The 22995-nt window shown below is 47.3% G+C and overlaps 1 protein-coding gene across 3 annotated transcripts in view; it reads left to right on the top strand.

The window, feature by feature from the left end:
• The window catches only part of TNK2 (tyrosine kinase non receptor 2), an 88766-nt gene that overhangs the window by 49241 nt on the left and 16530 nt on the right, over nucleotides 1-22995 (top strand). For all 3 annotated transcript variants that reach the window (XM_085894590.1, XM_085894589.1, XM_085894591.1), the window contains exons 8-11: nucleotides 1799-1945; nucleotides 7334-7428; nucleotides 7837-8031; nucleotides 9622-9704. In XM_085894590.1, the coding sequence (XP_085750716.1) occupies nucleotides 1799-1945; nucleotides 7334-7428; nucleotides 7837-8031; nucleotides 9622-9704 (520 nt within the window). The remainder of the gene's footprint in view (nucleotides 1-1798; nucleotides 1946-7333; nucleotides 7429-7836; nucleotides 8032-9621; nucleotides 9705-22995) is intronic.

The following is a 22995-nucleotide window of genomic DNA, read 5'->3' as shown; positions in this document are numbered from 1 at the left end:
TAATTAGAATGTCAGTACATCTATAAAACATGTACAAATATAATGTGAGTACGTCTATTATAAAGTATGTTTAATTAGAATGTGAGTACGTCTATAAAGTATGTATAATTAGAATGTGAATAAATCGCAAAAGTATGTACCAATATAATGTGAGTATGTCTATTATAAAGTTTGTACAATTAGAATGTGAGTACATCTATAAAACATGTACAAATATAATATGAGTTCATCTTTAAAATATGTATAATTAGAATGCGAGTACGTCTATAAAGTATGTACAAATATAATGTGAGTACGTCTATCATATAGTATGTACAATTACAATACGAGTACATCTATAAAGTATGTATAATTAGAATGTGAGTGCGTCTGTAAAGTATGTATAATTAGAATGTGAGTACATCTATAAGTATGTACCAATATAATGTGAGTACATCTTTAAAGTATGTACCAATATAATGTGAGTACATCTATAAGTATGTACCAATCTAATGTGAGTACATCTTTAAAGTATGTACCAATATAATGTGAGTACATCTATAAAGTATGTACCAATATAATGTGAGTACATCTATAAAGTATGTACCAATATAATGTGAGTACATCTATAAAGTATGTATAATTAGAATGTGAATAAATCGATAAAGTATGTACCAATATAATGTGAGTACATCTATAAAGTATGTACAATTAGAATGTGAGTACATCGATAAAATACTTCCAATAAAACCACACAAAACAAGTCTGAACGAGGGTATACAATCTTTGTTACGTTTGATGTCATTATTATTACATTTGGTCTTCCAAATAGTAACTTTGTTTGCCTTTATTCTTTCTGTATTTTTCGTCTTTATTTGTTTATCTTTTCTTATCTTACCTTGTGTTTTTTATTTTTTTAATCAACATCCCAATTTGAATTATTTTTAAAACTGACTCCAATCTGGTCTTGCCTTTCCTGCCCTCACCTTTCCCCCCAGCCTCTGCCTCTCCAGGCCGCACACGTTCTGCCAGATTCCCTTTCCTTGTTATCCTTCCAAAGTTCTTAACTCAATGTCCACCTCCTTTCTTTCATTCCATTTCTTTTTCCTCACCTGTGGAACTCCCTTCATGAGTTTATCTCGCTCTTTCCTGCAGGATTTCAAGTCTGCTACCATCTCAGCCCCCACCACCTCCTGTTATCACTCATTTCTATCAATGCGATTTACTACACATGCTGAAACCTGTTCTCCCTCTTTTCCTCCACATTTGTCTCCTTCTTCTGATATATATATATATATATATATATATATATATATATATATATATATATATATATATATATATATATATCATCTCACTGTTCTCCCTCTATCCCAGTTTGTATGTTGATATTAAAGCCCAAATAACACTTGTCAAAATCTCCATAAACAATCGGTCATATGATCCTTTCTTCAATACTGATTGGATCACTGCTTTGCATATGCACCCGATTGACCCAAAGCAGGTTCTCCTACAGTGTTCAAGCCAGGTTGGGATCAACAAAAAGGCCCTCAGTGGACATGCTTTGGGAAGGGTTTAACGCAAATGTTGATAACGGTGCCCTCAAAACTGCTGCAAGCAACAATGTTGCTGACAATTGTTCTCTGTAACACCTGTGGTTGGTGCTTCAAAAATTTGAAGACGCAACAAAATTTTCCTATGGACTGCCTTTTCTACAGAAAGGGCATTTATCCGTTTGTATTAATGTCACGAGAAGATTGTCTTTTCTTGCTGAAACTTGGATAAATGTTGCATTGTCTTCATTTGTCTTTCCCCACAGATTTTGCATAAAATAGATAAAGAGGGTGAGCGCCTTCCCAAACCAGAAGACTGTCCGCAGGATGCTTACAATGTAATGCTGCAGTGTTGGGCTCATAAACCAGATGATCGACCATCCTTTCTTGCTCTTAAAGACTTTCTTCAAGAGGTACTTGGTTACAGCTCACGTTCCTCACTTCATTGTCTTTCACACATTTACTGGGATTGTTGTTTTTAAAAAGATGCTTGGTTCTACAAAACTTTAATATAGACATAAACAGAGACATTTTGAAGGACATTATCATAAAAAGAAAACCACAAAGCTTTTCGTTGTGCTCTCTTCAGGTGAAATTCACACAAAGTGAGTGAGTAATGATGAATAACATTTTAAGACACACCCATTAACAAAGTCAGCCTCAATGGCTCTGCCTCAGACTCTGCAACCTCCAAATGGAGAGCTGAACACTGAACAGGCTTCTCCCACCTTGACCACTGGGAGGTGACGATGACGCATCAGTAGAGAATGTCCAATCATAATTGACTGTTGATGGGTGTGTATTAGACTGTTCTTCATCATTACTCACTCACTTTGTGCGAATTTCACCACAAGAGAGCACAACGAAAAATTTGTGGTTTTCTTTTTATGATAATGTCCTTAAAAATGTCTCTTTTTGTCTATATTGTTGTTTTTATTTTTCCTTCATAAATTTTGCCTTCACTTGCATCCTCATTACCCTCGGCAGAGGAGAAGGTCTTGCATTTGGGTCCGTTTGTCTGTCTGTTTGTCCGCACAGAACATGAGTATGTATGAATTACATTACACTCCTATATACCTTTGGACCTCTTGAGACCCGTAAGACCCTCTAAGACCCCCGAAGATTCTTTAAATTTTAAGACCCAAAAGACATTTTTAACCCTAATATCGTTTAAGACCCTTAAGCCACCTATGAATTTTTAAGACCCTTTAATACCCTTAAAACTTTTTAGAACCCCAAGACGCTTTAAGACTACAAAGACCCCTAAGGCACTTAAGACCCTGCAGAATCTATAGACCCCCTTACACCCTTTAGGAACCCAAAAACCTTTGGACTCTTCTTTGGACCCTTTAGGCCCTGATACATTCACACCTTTCAGATGTTTTAATACCCTGTAGACCACTTTGACCTCTTGATCCTTTTTAGACCTTTTAAAACCCTTCAGATAATTATGACCCTTTAGACCTGAAATTACACCCTTTGGACCCTTTTGATCTTTTAAGATCCTTGAAACACTTTAGACCATTTCAACCATTTAGACCTTTCGACCTTTAGACCTTCAGACCATTTGCCCTTTCCAGCGTTTCAAACCTTTGACCTTTACACATTTACAGCAAGACCATTTTGACCTTTAATTTGCAATCAACGGCCTTTCCTTTAGTACATCCTTCCATTTATTTGCCACACAAGATACACCACACAAAACAAGTACTGGTGATTGTCTGCAATGTCAGAATGTTCTTTCTTGTTTTTGTTTTGCACAACAAAGTGAAATTGATGCCAGGTTTGTCCCTCACCCTCTTCTGATATCACCAGAATCATAATATAATTGTTTAATGAGCGGGTGATGCGTTTATGTACATTTGCACCCACTGTATCGACAAGATGCTCATGTGTGCAACGACATTATTAATTCCCATATGATGGATTTGCCAAAAAACATTGATGAAAAGTTTTGGGATTTTTTTTCAGGAATGTAAAGTTTTGGGAGAGGACATTGGGACCATACTCTGTGCAGAGCATTGGTGCTGCTTGAGCAGTCTCCTTGGCTATTGGACACAATCCTGGATGGATCACCACTCCTACACAGTATACCAGCATGCTGGCACTCATTTTGCCGACCTCTGAAGGATGACGGGCCGAGTTAACCCCACCTGGTATTAATTAAAACAGCTGAGCGGGGTTTGAACTCAGGATACTAGGATCCAAAGCCCGCCACCCGAACCATTAAGCCAACATCAGGCATGAGTTGTGTGTTAATTATATAATGTTTTACAGACAAAGTTTTCAAAAAGCTTCAGAGGTCAACTGAATAGGGGGAGAGAAAAAAAAAGAGAGAAATTAATTGTCAGATATTTTTCAATTACGCATATTCTTCGGAAGCACTGTTATCATTGACACATGGCATCAGCAACAACTGACGTATAACAGCGAGGTGTTTAAATAGCAGATAATTCTGTTTAAGGAGTTTGTTGTTACTGCACCCAAAGCGAAAAGTGGGTTCACTTTGTCGGTCTACCTGTCTGTCTGTCTGTCTACAAACGTCAGTTTATGATCGAGGAACAACTTGATTTAAATTGAACACGAATCGGAAAAAAACCTATACTACCTAGCAGTACCTTGGCTTTTTGAATTTGACCCAATCTCACATGCATAGGGAGGAGCAAGGTAATTTTTAACCTCCGCCATCGAAGATGGACGGAGGTTACTGTTTTCACCCCTTTCTGTTTGTTTGTTTGTTTGTTTGTGAACAGTATTACGGAAAAAAACTCCTCGACGGATTTCGACGAAACTTGGTGAGGGGATTAGGTATGGTCCAAGGATCATGCCATTAGATTTTGGACTTGCTCCAAGGTCCAATATGGCCGCTATGGCGGCCATTTTGAAAAAATATTTGAATTTTTGTTTTTGCACTTCTACATGTTTTAAGTGATTTCCAACCAAAAAATAAATAAATTTGTTGGAGAAAAAAAAAAAAATTTGCAACTTTTTTTCAAAAACATTTTTAGTTGAAAAATATTTGAATTTTTTTTTTTGCATTTCTACATGTTTTAAGTTATTTCCAACCCCCCACCCCCCTGCCCAAAAAAATTGTTAGAGAAAAAAAAACAAATTTTGCACCTTTTTTTTTTTCCAAAAAAATTCGATTTTTTTTTTTTCCTTGGCATTTCTACATGCGCGTTGATCTAGTTTAGTTTATTCAATCGTGGTTCATTAGAGTCTGATCCGTTTTGACCTACAATGAATAGGATATCAGGTTCACTTAAGTGACCCAGCAGTATTGGCGGCGGAGGTTTTGCACACTACCGAGTGCTCCCCCTCTAGTTTGAGTCTATTCCTGTCTTGCAGTCAAACAAAATTGAAAATCATTCCAAACAGGAAACTTACTGTTTTTAAGGATGTCATAAAGGACACATACAACAGGCACAAATTATAATTAATGTAACCTGCTAAGTAAGGTGGTGTAAAAGACGCTGTGTCAATGGAGGTCATCCTCCGGAAAAAAAAAAATTTGCAACCTTTAAAATATTTATTTTATTTTCATTTGAATTAAATACTTGAACATTGTAGAACACACATCACCTTTTCGACATTTTCAAAACCCTTCCGTTTAGCAGTACTTGGACAAAATATTATGGCATTTTACGTCATCATGACCAATCAAATTTGCCGCTCGCACACCTCACCCATGTCCTTGTTTCTCAAGACTGCTTGCAGAAATGTGCTCTGAACTCTCGAGTTTTGTTTTGTTGTTGAGTGTTCATTTTTATTTCCATTTATTGTTGTATACAGTCAAGGCTTGTGGAGGAGCGAGAACACGTCATGGACCAGGAAAGAACAAGAGCATTTGAGAGGGAGGATGACACAAGGGGTGAACAATCTGGATACAGGTGCAAACTCTCAATCACTGTAGTGGAAGGAAAAACTTCAGAAGGAGCACAAATGGAACAACAACAACAACAAAAAAAATTTGAAGACTGTCGGGAAGTCGGGGGGTGAAACCCAATCACCTGGAAACATGGAAAGAGGTGTGATTGGGGAGGGTTAATGTGGGTAGAAACGATCATGGGTATGGATACATAACAAAAGGCACAGCAGGAGAAAGGAGAAACACCCTCAGCAGAGCAGAGGGAGAAAGTAGATGGAGACAGAAAAGCAAAAGATATGCAGGTAATGACAAGAGGTAAGGGAGAATGCAAAGAGTGGACAATATGGATACATAAGCAAAATTTGGGGGTTGGGGGGGGGTGTTAATGTGCAGAGAAAAGGTTATGATTTTGGATGGGGGATGACTTGAGATGATGGTGAACAGCTGTCATGAAGACCTGGAGGGAAGAATGATATTGAATTAGTGGATGGAAGGTGGTTCCACAGGTATTGCAAAAAGGTGAACAGTGATTCTGGATTTAGGCAGTTTCACCAAGAGGGAGTTGATGGTGGACCGTGTGCATCCTGCAGATACCTGGAGTTGTGGGGGGAGGGGTGGGATGGGGAGGACAAATCACGGAGCAGGCAGAGGGTGCAAGTCCAGAAATGAGGCGGAAGAAGACAGACAGAGAGAGACAGAGACAGAGACAGACGGACCACTGACCTGATAGTCCCATTGACTCAGCCTCATTCTGAGAGATTCCAATGATATTGAAAGCTTTTGTTTCCACGGTGTCAATTTGAGCAAGATGTGCGGCATGGGAGCTAGCCCAGAGGGGAGAGCCATACTACATCGAGTCGTGGATGAAAGTCTTGTAGGTTAACAGGTGCTAAGGAAAAACTTTGCACGACGGAGGATGTCTAATCCACGGCTGGCTTTTAAGGTAAATTTCGATACGTGGTTTGCCCGAGAAAGATCATGGCTGATGGGGAGGCCCAAAAGTTTGGCTTCCTGAACTTCTCTGAGCGGTTTGTTTAGGAAGTATATGGGAGTTTTGCCAGATGGTCCTTCCGGAGAGACAGAGATAGCGTGAGAGTGAGAGTGTGAGATTTGTATGGATTGAAAGACATATTGCGAGTATTGGACTAGCTCATGATTTTATCAGTGTTTGCAAAGAGGAAAGAGGCTCTTGCCTTCCTATCTGAGAGATGAGGAATGCCACTGCGGAGGGTGGAGTCATCAGCAAATAGATGAAGGATTTTCAAGAGAGTCAGATTGTTGATGAAGAATCGGAACAGGACTCGGTCAAAGTCACTGCCTTGGGCCACTCCAGCTATGACAGGTATTATCTTCTCGAGTGGAGGAAGTCCATAAGCCATGAGAGAAGATGGCCTTGGATGTCATAGACAGAATATTTCGAGAGCAAGAGGGTTCCAGACTGTATCGAATGCTGGAGATATGGCGAGAGAGACGGCCCTGTTCTTGTATCTGAGATTGAGGACCTCCATCCGTTTTTGGGAGAGCAGAAGCAGCATGTCCAGGGAAGAATGATTCGGTCTAAATCGGAACTGAAACTGTATTTTGAGATCAGGTCATTGGAGAAAAGGAAGGTTTGATGTCAGCTGCGATGATGGATTCCATGCCCTTTTTGATGATGAAGTATGCTAATCGTTCTGATTTAAGAGGATATTGCTTTCACCATATTTACGTAATGCAGTGATGTATGACTTTCAAGAAAATGAAAGACTATGTAGGGCAATAATAACGTAAACATAGTAGTAAACATAGTAGTGGTTTTATTTTTAGGATGCCATCTCTACCATTGCTGAATCCATGTCTAAAACCTGTATATCTGAAGATGAGAATTGTGCTAGTTTTGCATTCAAATTTGAAATGTACCTTTCTGTTTTTTTTTTTTTTTGTCATTTATAAGGTTCAGCCAACAGAGATGTGTGCCTTGCATGATTTTGAGGAACAGGACAAACTGTCTATCCGAGTTGATGATGTCATCACCATTTTGGATGGCAGGTAAGTATTTCTGAAAAAAGATAGTTTGAAACAAGAACATCTATTCAATAGAATATTAGACCCGATATTTGTTTTGCATGTTTTAAAATAATTATAAAAAGCAAGATGTGATTTGGTGTGCCAGGTGGGCCGGTTATGTGCGTGACAATACATGCTAGGTTGGGTGTGTGTGTGTGTGTGTGTGTGTGTGTGTGTGTGTGTGTGTGTGTGTGTCTGTGTGTGTGTGTGTGTGTGTGTGAATATGTGCTTGCTGGGTGTGTGTGGCAGTACATTCAGCATTGGCTGGGTGGGTGCACGGAGACGTTTCCTGGCTGGGTGCGTGGTGGTGGAACATACCAGGCTCGGTGGGCTTGTGGCACAAAGATGCACATCAATCTGATCTTTGCTTTTTTTTTTGTTTCATGGCAGGGCTGAGAATTACTGGTGGCGTGGCCAGAACAAACGTACACTGCTGGTAGGACCATTCCCAAGGAATGCAGTGACATCAGTAGCTGGTCTGTCTGTAAATGACATCAGCCTTCCACTGAAGCACAGCTTCATTCACACCGGGCACGGTGCATCACAACCTCATCGCAGTTGGGGCCATCCAGACCGAATTGATGAGTCAGTCATCACACGCACACGCACACGCACACGCACACGCACAAACACACGCACAAACACACGCACAAACACACACACAAAAACACACACAAACACACACAAACACACACAAACACACACACACACACACACACACACACAGTCAAGGCCTACTTTGGTTGTTATGATGCTATTTTGAGCTTTGCTTAAGGCCCTGTCACACCTTGACGTTTTAGCCAGCGTATGGCAAGGTCTCAAAATGTATGTAAAACGCTGGCGTATGCTGAACTATTGATGTTGTTTTTTTTTAAGTTTTGGGCATATAATAACGTGTTGGACGCATGCGTAACGTACACAGTACGTTTTAATCACATATAGATAACTTATACCAACGAATGATGAGCGTGTTGTCGGCGTTCACAACCTATACCCAACGACAGTCTAACTTGTGCATAGTGCGCGGCAGCCTATCGCCGACGATCACGTGGCGTAGGCTATTCATAGGCTGCCGCACAACGATTCAAATCATAACCGCACTAGACATCGAAGTGTGAAGCCGCTGTCACACCTTGACGTTTTAGCCAGTGTATGCCGACGTATGAAAAATTTGCCGAACCAAGCTGGCACGCGTGGAATACATTATGGGTAAGTTTTGTATACGTTAAAAGCACGCTGGCATACGTCGTCATACGTCGAAATTTTCAGCATTTTGAAAATTTCTCGACGTATGACACACGTTCCGCATACGCTGTAGGCACGCTACGCGATCGTTGACACATGTCGACACACGTTACTTATACGTTACTCATAAGTCGAAACACGTCGAGGTAAAAAAATGTTCCAGACTCCCTGCTTTTTTTGTTTGTTTGTTTTTTTCTTCAGTATGACGGTGATGTTGACACTTCGATTTCTAGTGCGGTTATGATTTCAATCGTTGAGCGGCAGCCTATTAATTGTATTATATTATAACTGCACTAGAAATCGAAGTGTCAACATCACCTTCATACCGAAAAAAAAAAAAAAAAGAACCAGGGAGTCTGGAACACTGACGCTAACCATTACCTTGACATGTTTTGACTTATGAGTAACGTACAAGGAACGTGTGTCAACGATCGCGTAACGTGCCTACAACACGTTCTCATAGGTTAAAAATAAGTTTCGGGTACGCTAAACATTACCCCGACGTGTTTCGACTTATGAGTAACTTACAAGTAACGTGTGTCAACGATCGCATAACGTGCCTACAACTTATGGCCAGCATTATGCGGAACGTGAGAGTCATACGCTGGCATACGTCGAAAAATTTCAAGCATGGAAAATTTGTCTAACACCTCGGCGTACAAAGACGTATGCCAGCGTACTACAAAAAAAAGCCAGCGTACTACGACGTATGCCAGCATGCTCTTAACGTATACAAACTTACCCATAACGTATTCGACGTGTGCCAGCGTTTTAGCCAAATTTTGCATACGTCAGGCATACGCTGGCTAAATCGTCAAGGTGTGACAGGGCCTTTATGTTGGGTACACTTTGTCATTTGGGTGCAACGAGGTAGTACATGAGTGTATGCTGGGAGACTGTACTCTGAGACTGTTTTGGCCTTTGTTTCAGCCTGTACTTGGGAAACCCAATGGAACCTCCAGATGTTCTGGATCCAGAGAACAGGCAGAAGCCGGCTGTGCAACAGAGCAAGAGTATGTATCTTGCCTCTTTTTCTTCTTCTTGCGTACAGTATGGCAGCTTGGCTGCCGGGTTGTAATCATTTTGTTGGGGCACGACTGTGCCGCTGATGCTGTGCTCCTATACCAGTAGGCTGGTACTCATTTTGCTGACCTCGGAAGGATGACAGGCTGAGTCAACCCCACCTGGTGTTAATTCAGTTTCCAACGGGGCTCAAACTCAGGATCCTAAGATCCCAAGCCACCACCCGAACCATTAAGCCAACACGAGGCTGCATCTTGCTTATCCTATCCCATTAGTGAGTGCCAAATCACTCATATAGTCACTTTATTAGTCCCGTACCGGTTTCACCGGAGAGGACTATAGGCTTGCTCTCCCTCTATCCCCCTCTCCGTCCCACCTGTGGTTTTTCAGACTTTTTTCCCCATACTCTTTAACATATTCAACTGAAACTTGGAACATGGCTTAATTATGATGTGTTGCAGAACAAGTTTGAGTTTCAGGGCGTTTCGTCAATTTTTCACAGTCAACTTTTTAAACTTAGAAAATATCACATATTATACATGGCGTCAGTGTTCCATTGCCCTCACTCCACTACACTGCTTTACACCCATTGGATGGACAGCTGGTATGAATCCACTCCAAATAAAATCATGCGCCGCCATTGCATGAAACATCACAGCTCGGCAGGCCTCAGGCCCGGGTGTTAGTCGATGTGCCGGTGCAATTGGAATGATCCCAGGTATATAACCACGATGTATTATTTATCGATGCACATAAGCCGTACTCATGGTTTTGCTTCACGTATGTACATCAGGATAATTTTATTATTTTCAGCACCAAACATGCTGTTACACATCGCCCACATAATGTTCATCGGGACTGGTAGGGTCATGTTTTGCAAAGCAATTCTCCCTCTTGTTATTCTTCATTTTGCAGTCAGTTGTATCACCTACTTCTGTTTATCTTACCCGGGTTAATATATCCCAGAGTTCCATTACTTGCAGACTTGAACAAAGATCACTTTAATGATTCAAACAATTTTACTGGCTCGAAAATGCAAGCAGCAGGATTCATGCCAAAGTGAAAGTAGCTCGGTGCTTTGATTCCTCCCCAAGATCCTTACAATTGGTGTTGTATTTGTTAAGAGGACTTAACAAAGCTGGTCTTAACACTTCATTACCCTCACTCGTTTCTGAATGGAGGGAAGAGGTGTGTGTGTGTGTGTGTGTGTGTGTGTGTGTGTGTGTGTGTGTGTGTGTGTGTGTGTGTGTGTGTGTGTGTGTGTGTGTGTGTGTGTGTGTGTGTGTGTTCATGTCAAAGTTATCCACACCCGTCTCTGGTGTGTGTTTGGTTGTGCAAATATGTATTTTTAATTTGCAAAATGTCAAATATATTGTTGCGGATTCGCGCCCGCCGGCGTGCTGACGGCCACGTAACTCGAATCGCGGCACGTCGCCCACCGGACGGACAATCCAGTCGTGACCCTCTCGGACTAACGCCGGGAACCAGTCACGGGTGGACCTTTCGGTCTCACCGCGATCGAGCCAATCGGCCCCCGCGTGGGATAGGGTTGCTCGCCAAATCCGACCTACCTAAGTACCCACGCGGAGGGTAGACCGGGCGATCGCACCTCGCCGCAGGTCGACTTCGGACACGGGCCACTTAAGCGACCCGTTCCGTACTATCGGGATAACCGAGCGGTGTTATTCATCGACCTCGACGGTTCGATTAATTATCGGGCGTATTCAGCCCACTACCAACCCTTTACGTGAAGCAAGATGAGGATTCAAAGAAAGAAATGACGAAGCGAAGCGGGAAACAGTTCAACACAAAGCACATTTATTCGCGGCACACGGGAAGCACACATATTCAATTCCACCAAAAGCACACAGAAAAGAAAAACACAATTCAATTTACACAAAAAGCAAATATAAAAGAGAAACACAATGCAGAGCTATCCGACTACCGAGCACACGGCAACACTTATACAATTTTACTTCACAGACGGCGCCGACAACACATACCCAAAACCAAGGAAAAGAATACCCTCAAGGATGAGGCGGGCCTGAGGCCGAGACCGGGTCGGGCCTACCCGTCTGGTGATGAGACGCGGAGCGGCGATGGTGCCTCAACTCCGCGGGCCTCGCGGGCAGTGTCTGGTAGGGGGTGGGAAAGGGGCCCCCTTGGTCGCATTATCTCAGCGCGGGGGGAAACAGGAGGGGGTTGCTGATGCTCGGGGTATAGAGGATTTTTATTGTCCCGCGACGAGCGTCTCCACCTCGGCCAGGTCGCGCTGTGGGCCTCCCTGGGGTGCAGCTCCCTGCACGACGCGAGCACCCCCTCGTCTGCCCTCGCCGCCTCTCCACAGCTCCGTCCCCTCCGCTCCGACTCCAACGCCAACGCACACGACGACCAGCTCCTTCTTGCCAACTCCACCGCCCGCGAAGTCTTAACTCTCTGTTCTCCTTCGACTCTACTCCTCACTGGACTGACGAACACGGTCGCTTTTATCAGCCCCGTAGCTTCGCCCTCTCATCTTTGACCCCCTCCCTTCGACCTTTCACCTCGCTCCCCATTGGCCCGAGAAAAAGTGGGCGTGAATGCTTTTTGATCCATAAATTTGCATATATCGATCGCCCTCCAACGCCCTGGGGGCGGGGCCAATTCGCCCCTCGCTCACCGATTGGACGGCAAAAAGTGGGCGTGTGTCGTTTTTGATCCGTTTTTTGAAGCACAAAATCCGTGATTTTGTACACGCTGTTCGGCGCGCGCCCTGCACGAGTCCAACACCGGTACCCACAGGCGGCGCAAGAACGGTGGCGATGCGACGGTTGCGAGGTGTGACGTGAAGGTCGTGGCGGTTGTGGTGAAGCGGCGTTGTGGTTGGTGGTTGATGTTGTGGTTGTGGTGGTAACAATGGCGGTTGGTCCAAAATAAAGATAGTAAAAGAAAAACGGCTATCCTGAAGAGTCGCAGCACGCATAAATGACATGTATTCCCACTAGACAACGGGTTTGGGCCTAACTACACATGTACTTACCGAGATACCTCACCTAAGGGACCTGAATGGTGGTTTGCGAATTTGGTAACCACAACACTACCGCCTCCCCTTTTTACAGACTCGTCCCGAGTCGTCAAATTTTCGTGTGCCATCATGTGTAGTTTTCCCCTAGTACATTTTACCTACAGATCCCTGAGTGCGACATTCATGGTATTCGTGTCCCCAAAATAAATAACCTGAGGGCTGCGTAACTACCTAAACAAACTCACTCACACGGACGACTTAAATAAAATTGCCGGCGCTAAGACATACATGCCGGGGGCGCACTCATATTTACAGTACATCTTAACCTTAACTTACAAATTTTACACTAAACCATGGCCCAGGATCATTGAACTCTGCAAAAGAAAGCAGTTAGCAGGGAGCCAGGCTGCCCACATGCAGTCTCTGGCTCAAACAATGCAGGTGACAGGGAACGTGGCTGGCTGCTCACACGCAGTCCAAGGCCTTCCCTTTTGAACTGAACGCAGTGAACCACAACGGTGCATGGGCTGCACAACGCAGTCTCCGTGCCAGCTCAAGTGGCACACGCAATGAGCACAACGAATGGATGGGTGAACACAAACACGGTGCACGGGCCGCCACTGCAGGCCCGTGTTGTAGCTGCCAACAGGGCAGTTGTCGCAGCTTGCAAACTGTTGCTTTCTGATCCTGGCGCACATGGAAATGAACAGGGGGGGCAAAGCAAAAATTGAACAGGGGCTGGTGAACAGGGGCAGTGGGCATGGCATGGCAAAGGCAGCAGGCAAACACAGCCCGCAGAAGAAGGCCGCTGCAGGCAAACTCAGCCCGCAGAACCAGGCCGTTGCAGGCAAACACAGCCGGCAGATGAACTGGCCGGCACAGGCCTTGAAGACAAACAGCCAGCAGATGAACTGGCCGGCACAGGCCTTGCAGCACAGCAGCTGCAGACGATCCAGCCGGCACAGGCCTTGCAGCACAGCAGCTGCAGACGAAGTTGGCCGGCCTCCGCCTTGAAGCAAAACACGGCCAGCCGATGAAGTTGGCCAGCTCTTGCCATTCAGTGGAGGTTGGTGGAGGGAGTGCGGTGGTGCTGGCCACTTGGAGGGCGGGCTCGGACCTACCTACCTGTCTCCCTCCCAACCTATCGCCTTTGCCTGTCACTGTACATACCCACTCCCTTAATTTGTCAAACCCCAATTTAGCCCCAACTTATTTTTTTGTTGTTTTTATTTTTACTTCCCCCCTATAAATCGTCCCCTAACCCCCTTTATCGTCCTTGTTCGGCAAACCTATCCTGTCACCTAGCCTACTCCCAACCCCTACGTTCCCTTCCCGGAGGGGAATAAGGGAGAGCTAACGTCCTGTGTCGAGGCCCAACGAAGCCTCAGAATGGCCTCCCCAGAGTTCAGCGATCTTAACACTAAGTGGGTCCAGCGGCCCACAACGACAGCGAGGGGATGGATGGTGCAGAGGGGTACATCTCCTAATCTACCCTAACCATTTAACTGTTAAACTACCCCGGGGCTTTCAACAAGCGCCTCTCGCTTAAACTATTGGTTCTAACAACCCAGATTCCCATCGCCTGTGTTGGTGTCCTTACAATTTCGGGCCTCGCCCCCCAATTTTCTCTCCGTGCCCTCACACGGTCTCCTGGCTGGGACACGTGGCTCCCTTTGGCAGGCACGACCCTCTGCCGAATCTCCCGCTATGGCACCCCCGGGCACTACACTGCCTCCGAGCCGACCAGCTCCCTAACACCGGGGAGTGCCCCCCATGGCACCTCCCCTGAAACGCACACGTGGCAGGCCGGCCTCCCGGGCCCCTTTCCGAGGGTCACCCGTGCCCACAACACTGCCCACGCGGCTAATGGCGCCCCGGGCCCCCGCACCAAGCAGGCGCACCCGTGCCCACTACTCTATCCCGGCCCCCCATGGGCCCATGGCCTACCGCGGCCGACTAGCCTGGTGCCCGGGGTACCCACTCAGCGATACTCACCTTTCGCAGCCACGCTCCCAAGCCCGTCAACAGGGCTCCTGCACCCCTCCAAATGGGTCTCGAGCCTACTTTCCCACCAACAGCAAAACGACCTCCATTTTTCAATTTGACTAACCCAGCTAACTCACTTTACTCTGACCCCGGGGTCCCTTGGGCGGGAGTCACTCCTCCCCCCAATCACTCATCGCACCATGCATTCCCCATTCGCTCCACTCACACAGACCCGCTGGCCTCACTCACTCACCATGTACTCACCTCACAACTCTCCAACTCTTCAACACACACACCGCTGAAGTCTGCCATCCTTCTATCTACATCCCCTAACTAACTCGTGCTCCCACGTCGTCCCTTAAACTACAGCACGTTCCTTTTAACACTACGTAGCTAAACTACGTCCCCACTACACATCCAAAGTCTGTCTCTGTCTCCAAAATAATCCCATTTTATTTCCCAACCTAAATCTCGCTATCATCCCTCTTCCTAATCCATTCCACGGACTCCATGAGGACTTACCCCTGCCCCATGAAGTCGGTCTAACTAAGCTAACCCTTCCCCCTAACTAGTTTCCATCCTGTGCCCAGGTCAAGGGGGTCTTCCACCCTTTGCGCAGGAATCCTGTGCACCCGAAAGTGAGGCTTGTCTTTTTTTTTTTTTCATGCGCAGCACCTGCGCGGCAACTCGCGCACTTTGCACCTGCCCGTGACGTCATGCAGCTGCACGTGTTCCTCGTCCCTCCTTGGACGGTACCATCCGGCAGAGATACCCCTCCTGCCGGATTCCAACCCCACGTGCAGCCATGGCGTCACCGTGCGCATAAAAAAAAAAACACAAGCCCCACGTCTCGAGGGGTTTCCCACGCGAACACATGTGCTTTGCCCGTTGGAGCTTAACACACACGATCGCGTGGAGAACCCGTCCGGTCCAAATCCGTTTACCTGCCTAAACTTTGTCCGTCCGCGGGATCGGCAAATCCACCGCGTGCGTTTCCGGACCGGGACTTTACTCTCGCAAGCGAGCACGTGGTGGTCTCGTGCGTTGCACAGCACGAACCGCGTGCTCACTGCTGGGTGAACCCGGCACGGTCCGCGAAACAACGACAGCCGCCACTCGGCTTTCTTTCTTCACATGTCTCCGTCGTCGCCATTCAACCCACGCACACCTGCGTGTTACGACGCACACAGTCCACTCCATCACATTCACACCGGGAGACGCGGCTGCGTGCTCCCGCATGCCGACCGACATCTCCCTCACATACCGCTCTCTCACACACACGGTCTCCCTTGCATAACCCATACCACTCACACGTGGTGCTCCATTCACTCGTGCCTCACTCACACACGCGGGGGCACTCAACCGCGGTGCCTCATCCACACACCGTCCCTCACTCACACACGCGGGGGAACTCAACCGCGGTGCCTCACTCACACTGGCCGTTTCATCCACACACACGGCCTCACTCACACACGGTGCCTCACCCACACACGCGGGGGCACTCAACCGCGGTTCCTCATCCACACTGGCCGTTTCACTCACACACACGGCCTCTTCCACACACGGGGCCTCATCCACACACGGCGTGCTGGGAAGCACGCACTCCGGCACCATCGCCACCACCCACTCACACACGGGGTCGCTTCCACACACGGGGACGCACTCACACCTTGCACCACACACACAGGGACAACCACACTGGGGATTCGAGTCCCCACAAGGGTCTCCGGGGCCTCTATACCCCCCAAGCTCTCCATGCACCCGTCCACAGCACTCGTCCCCTCAACCTCGCAAAGCACGACCGAACTCACCTGGTCGTGACTCGCCTCAAGGGGGCAGACTCCCTCCCCTCGTTCCTGGAGGAGGCCATCCAGCTGCTCGCACCGGGTCCCCACACGCTCCGCGAGCTCACCCCCATTATCCTCCACTACCTCCGTGTGTGTGTGTGCGTCACTCACCCCGTCTTCATCGTGTTTATTGGTCTCTGCTTCTTTCTGGCGTCTTTCCCTTATCTTTATGTAGGTCAACCTTGCTTTCTCTTTAAGTCGCTCCCGTCCTTCCCTGTTTTTCACTCCTTGCTCTTTCACGATCTCCGCGTACCTCATCCTTGCTCTCCGTATTAATTGTTCTTTTCTCTCCCTCCCAATTACTTTCACCTCGTCTCTTGTCTCCCGAATTACTTTTTCCTTACCCGCCTCCACCGCGGGCCTGTCAGCCGTTGCACCCCCTTCCAGCTCGTTTGCTCCCACACGTGGAGTCGCCATTCCGAGTTCCCTGCTAACGGCCTTCAAGCCCGCCTGCAGGCATCGGCCCATGTTCTGCGTCTCACCCCGGAGCTTTTTCATTTCCTCCTTCATGTTTGCTTCCATTCCGTTTATTTGCTTGTTCATTTCGTTTTTCATTTCATTTGTATTTGTATCCATCTTTTCGTTCATTCCTTTCATTTCGTTTGTCATTGCCGCCAGCATGGCGCATAGCTGGGCCATTTCGGGTGCGCTTGAGTGAGCCGTTTCGGCAGGGGTTGGGGAAGGGTTTTGGTGGAGAGGGGGGGGGAGGTGTCATACACCGCGGCCGCTGCCGCACCCATTTCGGGCTCTGGGTTCAGTTGGGCGAGTCCGTGTTCCTGCACAATCAACATTTCCTGCACGGGGATTCCATCCTGGACCATGGACTCTACATTACTACACATATACATTTCTAATACCCCCGGCTCCCACTCGCCTTGAGACGCCATCTTGCTTCTCTTAAAGGGTTAATTTTGCTCGCTCGTAATTTGGAGGGAATCGGGGGTCGCTTCTCTCACCCCTGGACCGATTCCCGTGAATTTAATTGGAGACAGGAGAGCCCGTTTTCCTGTTCTCCGATACCAGTGCCGCGAGGAGGGCGATGGATTTGTATCGCACGACCTGACACCAGTGTTGCGGATTCGCGCCCGCCGGCGTGCTGACGGCCACGTAACTCGAATCGCGGCACGTCGCCCACCGGACGGACAATCCAGTCGTGACCCTCTCGGACTAACGCCGGGAACCAGTCACGGGTGGACCTTTCGGTCTCACCGCGATCGAGCCAATCAGCCCCCGCGTGGGATAGGGTTGCTCGCCAAATCCGACCTACCAAAGTACCCACACGGAGGGTAGACCGGGCGATCGCACCTCGCCGCAGGTCGACTTCGGACACGGGCCACTTAAGCGACCCGTTCCGTACTATCGGGATAACCGAGCGGTGTTATTCGTCGACCTCGACGGTTCGATTAATTATCGGGCGTATTCAGCCCACTACCAACCCTTTACGTGAAGCAAGATGAGGATTCAAAGAAAGAAATGACGAAGCGAAGCGGGAAACAGTTCAACACAAAGCACATTTATTCGCGGCACACGGGAAGCACACATATTCAATTCCACCAAAAGCACACAGAAAAGAAAAACACAATTCAATTTACACAAAAAGCAAATATAAAAGAGAAACACAATGCAGAGCTATCCGACTACCGAGCACACGGCAACACTTATACAATTTTACTTCACAGACGGCGCCGACAACACATACCCAAAACCAAGGAAAAGAATACCCTCAAGGATGAGGCGGGCCTGAGGCCGAGACCGGGTCGGGCCTACCCGTCTGGTGATGAGACGCGGAGCGGCGATGGTGCCTCAACTCCGCGGGCCTCGCGGGCAGTGTCTGGTAGGGGGTGGGAAAGGTGCCCCCTTGGTCGCACTATCTCAGCGCGGGGGGAAACAGGAGGGGGTTGCTGATGCTCGGGGTATAGAGGATTTTTATTGTCCCGCGACGAGCGTCTCCACCTCTGCCAGGTCGCGCTGTGGGCCTCCCTGGGGTGCAGCTCCCTGCACGACGCGAGCACCCCCTCGTCTGCCCTCGCCGCCTCTCCACAGCTCCGTCCCCTCCGCTCCGACTCCAACGCCAACGCACACGCACACGCACACGACGACCAGCTCCTTCTTGCCAACTCCACCGCCCGCGAAGTCTTAACTCTCTGTTCTCCTTCGACTCTACTCCTCACTGGACTGACAAACACGGTCGCTTTTATCAGCCCCGTAGCTTCGCCCTCTCATCTTTGACCCCCTCCCTTCGACCTTTCACCTCGCTCCCCATTGGCCCGAGAAAAAGTGGGCGTGAATGCTTTTTGATCCATAAATTTGCATATATCGATCGCCCTCCAACGCCCTGGGGGCGGGGCCAATTCGCCCCTCGCTCACCGATTGGACAGCAAAAAGTGGGCGTGTGTCGTTTTTGATCCGTTTTTGAAGCACAAAATCCGTGATTTTGTACACGCTGTTCGGCGCGCGCCCTGCACGAGTCCAACACCGGTACCCACAGGCGGCGCAAGAACGGTGGCGATGCGACGGTTGTGAGGTGTGACGTGAAGGTCGTGGCGGTTGTGGTGAAGCGGAGTTGTGGTTGGTGGTTGATGTTGTGGTTGTGGTGGTAACAATGGCGGTTGGTCCAAAATAAAGATAGTAAAAGAAAAACGGCTATCCTGAAGAGTCGCAGCACGCATAAATGACATGTATTCCCACTAGACAACGGGTTTGGGCCTAACTACACATGTACTTACCGAGATACCTCACCTAAGGGACCTGAATGGTGGTTTGCGAATTTGGTAACCACAACAATATAATCGAGAAAAAACAACTTGAGAACCACCGTCATCAGGGATTTGTCCCCATTCATTCCCCCTGAGCTGCACCCATTCCTGAAGCATTCTGTTTAGTGTCAGTGAGTCTGCACTGGTTATAAGATCAACTGCAATCTATACCCCCCCAGTGAGGCTCAGCATTGTTCAAGATTGGTCTTGTGTTCAAGTGAGTTCATTCTTGATTTGTCTCACCTCAACGCATAGCTCTTCCCAGTGAGGTTTTCTTTGAGAACTGCATGCTGCACAATGATCTTTTAAAGCTAACATATGTGCATCACACACATCCCCACAGCCTGTGTCACACCATGATTCCAAGGACTCCCTGAAAGTATTTCGGCTTTCGCTGCTCTTGATTAACTACATCTTCTTTGTACAGTATATCCACACGGTGACCGCCGAGGCGGTCATGTTCTTCGCTTTATAATTGATACCATAGCAGAGTACTCACCCGACAGGCGATCTTATTCCAAGCGTGCAACACGTTCTTCTGACGCATCGCTTTATTTTTGGCAGTGTATAGGCACCGGACCACTGCCTCGATCGCTCCCGAAAATAAAAAAAATATCCCGAGTTACCAATACGAAGCAAAAACATGCTTACTGCTTATGTGCATATATAACACTGTTACAGAACTGGGGTTCGGGGTTCACCACGAGGGGGACTTCTCGGATTCTCCCCCACCTCCGGACCTGAGGCCACCAACCATGGATACTCCGTGGTCCGACAGGTTGCTAGTCAACCGTGGACACCGATTGACATGACCAAACTGAGCAGGGTCCTCGCGACTCAACTACCTCGTTACCTCACTGGTGATTTGGTGGCACTAATTGGGGAACTGCACCCTCAACGTTCACCCGTTTATTTAATATGTATGGCCGAGTGAACCATGGGTGAACGTTTGCTCGTGGTTTGAGCGATCGAACCCGTGCCCGACTCGTCGCAACGTAGCCGGTTCAGCACTGCTTGGCCCAGCTAAAGAGCAAATGGTTCTTGCAGGCGACTCCTCCGTGGCACAAACAGGCAGGTAGCTCTCCTCAGGTCCCCAGCATGATCCAATTGCTCCGAATGGGTCCGATGCGTTGTCTTTTATCCCGCTTTCGGGTGGATGGAGCCATGTGGGGAGCAAAGTTCATATGGGCGGAGTTTCTGGGTTCGGAGGCCGCACTGCGCCCTTTGACCTTGGCATGACACGTCCCCATTGGCTGCAGCTCACACTGGCGACCAATGAGATCCTGACAAAACCTCATTCACCAAACTTGTAGATGCTGCACCTCGAGCCGCAGTCACGGCGGTTCATTTTCCATTCTCTCTCGCAGGCGCTCCTTGTTGTGCTCTTGCAAACACACCGTGGCTGGGTTTGAAATGTGTGCTGCGCTGTGTGAACGATGCGAGAGAATAATTAAAGAAACAGGAGGAATATTTGTAAACATTAAAGGGTTTGTACCCGGTACGGGCGTGAGGAATGATTCAGTGGTAGCCTTGAGAAGAGAATGAAATGATTGTGAGTATGAAATGAATGGGATTGCAGTCTGCAACCAATGGGATGGCAAGTACTGCAAATGACCCATGGTAAAGGAAATAAACAGAAAGAAAGAAGATTATGAGTATGGGAATTAGAGAGAAGATTAAGAGTCAGAGAATCAGAGAGAAGGGGACTGATCTAACTGGACCCTCACAATGCATTTGTCCCGTTTGCCTTCAGACAATGGGTAGGGAATATAACTGTATGCATAAACTAACAACATAACTGATTCTAGGAAATCCTCCTGTCCATGGAAGATCTCTCCCCGGGGTCCAGTTTCATAACTGTCACAATACATTGTAGTATATAGCTCAGATAATTCCATTGCACCTCCCCTGAAAAGAAGGGAAGTGCCAAGATGGGGGGAAAAAAAAAAAAAAGATTTGATGAAATCAAACGAAGCTTGCACACACACAACTTTAGGGTGTCCTCATTAATCCCTGAAAGTTTCAGCTTCCAAGGTCAAGCCCTCTCGGAGGAGTAGATGATACATATGAGTACATACTTGCACTTGCTCCATTATATGTAAATTGTCTAACCAAATAAGCAGTGATGGAATCAATGACTCTCTTGTATCTGATGGTATTCGGCTTCACCAATTAATGCCATTACCCCTTGAAACCACCAAAGCATATACAAGGTCGAGGTTAAGAATGTTGTGGGATACTTCACTGACTGGTCACTTTAACAGCAGCATCTGAAGGAACCTTTTAACAAGTGTAACTAACCAAGCCAAAGCTGCTCACTTGATTGATTGGGCAATATCCCACATCCACATGCGTCTCCTTTCTCAGCAGCATTTTGCACTTGCAGCCTGTACTTGTCATCGAATGCACTGCAGCAACTCGGCGAACCAGCTTCAGCGACCTCAGACCGATAATTATCCGTACCATCAAGAACAACAAGAGTTCCCCGTCATTGTGGTCGATTGTGGACTCCTTGGTCCAATTCCCACAACATATTGACGAGCATATATAGTGCTGCATCGTCATAGCTGTGGATCAAAATCCTGGAATGCTTTGCTACGTCTCGTAAAAATTAACAAACTGTCACTTCAGGAACTGCAGCAATTTTGGCAACATCCAGTGCCATCCTCTCAAAGTGATGAGAACGTGATGTTGTCAAAAACGCAAGTGAAAAAAGCACAACATTAAAGTAACATAAAAAAGTTGTTTACCAGTTTAGCCATTTTTAGCTCGCCTGTTCGAAGAACAGAAAGCTATAGTGATACCCCCGGCGTGAGCGTGAGCGTCAGCGTGAAAATGTTAAAAGTTTTTGGTGCAAGTTATTTCCTTTCTAATGTTTTTATCTACCACACTATTTTTTACTAATTGCAAAATACAAATACATATTGTTGCGGATTCGCGCCCGCAGGCGTGCGGACGGCCACGTAACTCGAATCGCGGCACGTCGCCCACCGGACGGACAATCCAGTCGTGACCCTCTCGGACTAACGCCGGGAACTAGTCACGGGTGGACCTTTCGGTCTCACCACGATCGTGCCAATCGGCCCCCGCGTGGGATAGGGTTGCTCGCCAAATTCGACCTACCTAAGTACCCACACGGAGGGTAGACCGGGCGATCGCACCTCACCGCAGGTCGACTTCGGACACGGGCCACTTTAAGCGACCCGTTCCGTACTATCGGGATAACCGAGCAGTGTTATTCGTCGGCCTCGACGGTTCGATTAATTATCGGGCGTTTTAGCCCACGACCAGCCCTTTACGTGAAGCAAGATGGAGATTCAATGAAAGAAAAGACGAAGCGAAGCGGGAAAACAGTTCAACATAACTCACATTTATTTCGCGATGAACGGGAAGCACACATATACAATTACACCAAAAGCACATGTAAAAGGAGAAGAAACACAATATTACACAAAAAGCAAATATAAAAGAGAAACACAATGCAGAGCTATCCGACTACCGAGCACACGGCAACACTTATACAATTTTACTTCACAGACGGCGCCGACAACACATATTCCCAAAGCAAAAGAAAAGAACCACCCTCAAGGATGAGGGGGGTAGGCGGGCCTGGGGCTGAGACCGTGTCGGGCCTACCCGCCTGATGATGAGACGCGGAGCGGCGGTGGCGCCTCAACTCCGCGGGCCT

The sequence above is a fragment of the Eptatretus burgeri genome, chromosome 9, assembly GCF_056783735.1.
Source record: "Eptatretus burgeri isolate ZD-2024b chromosome 9, Ebu_testis_v1, whole genome shotgun sequence".
Taxonomy (NCBI): Eukaryota; Metazoa; Chordata; class Myxini; order Myxiniformes; family Myxinidae; genus Eptatretus; species Eptatretus burgeri.
This window is presented reverse-complemented; position numbering and strand designations above follow the sequence as displayed.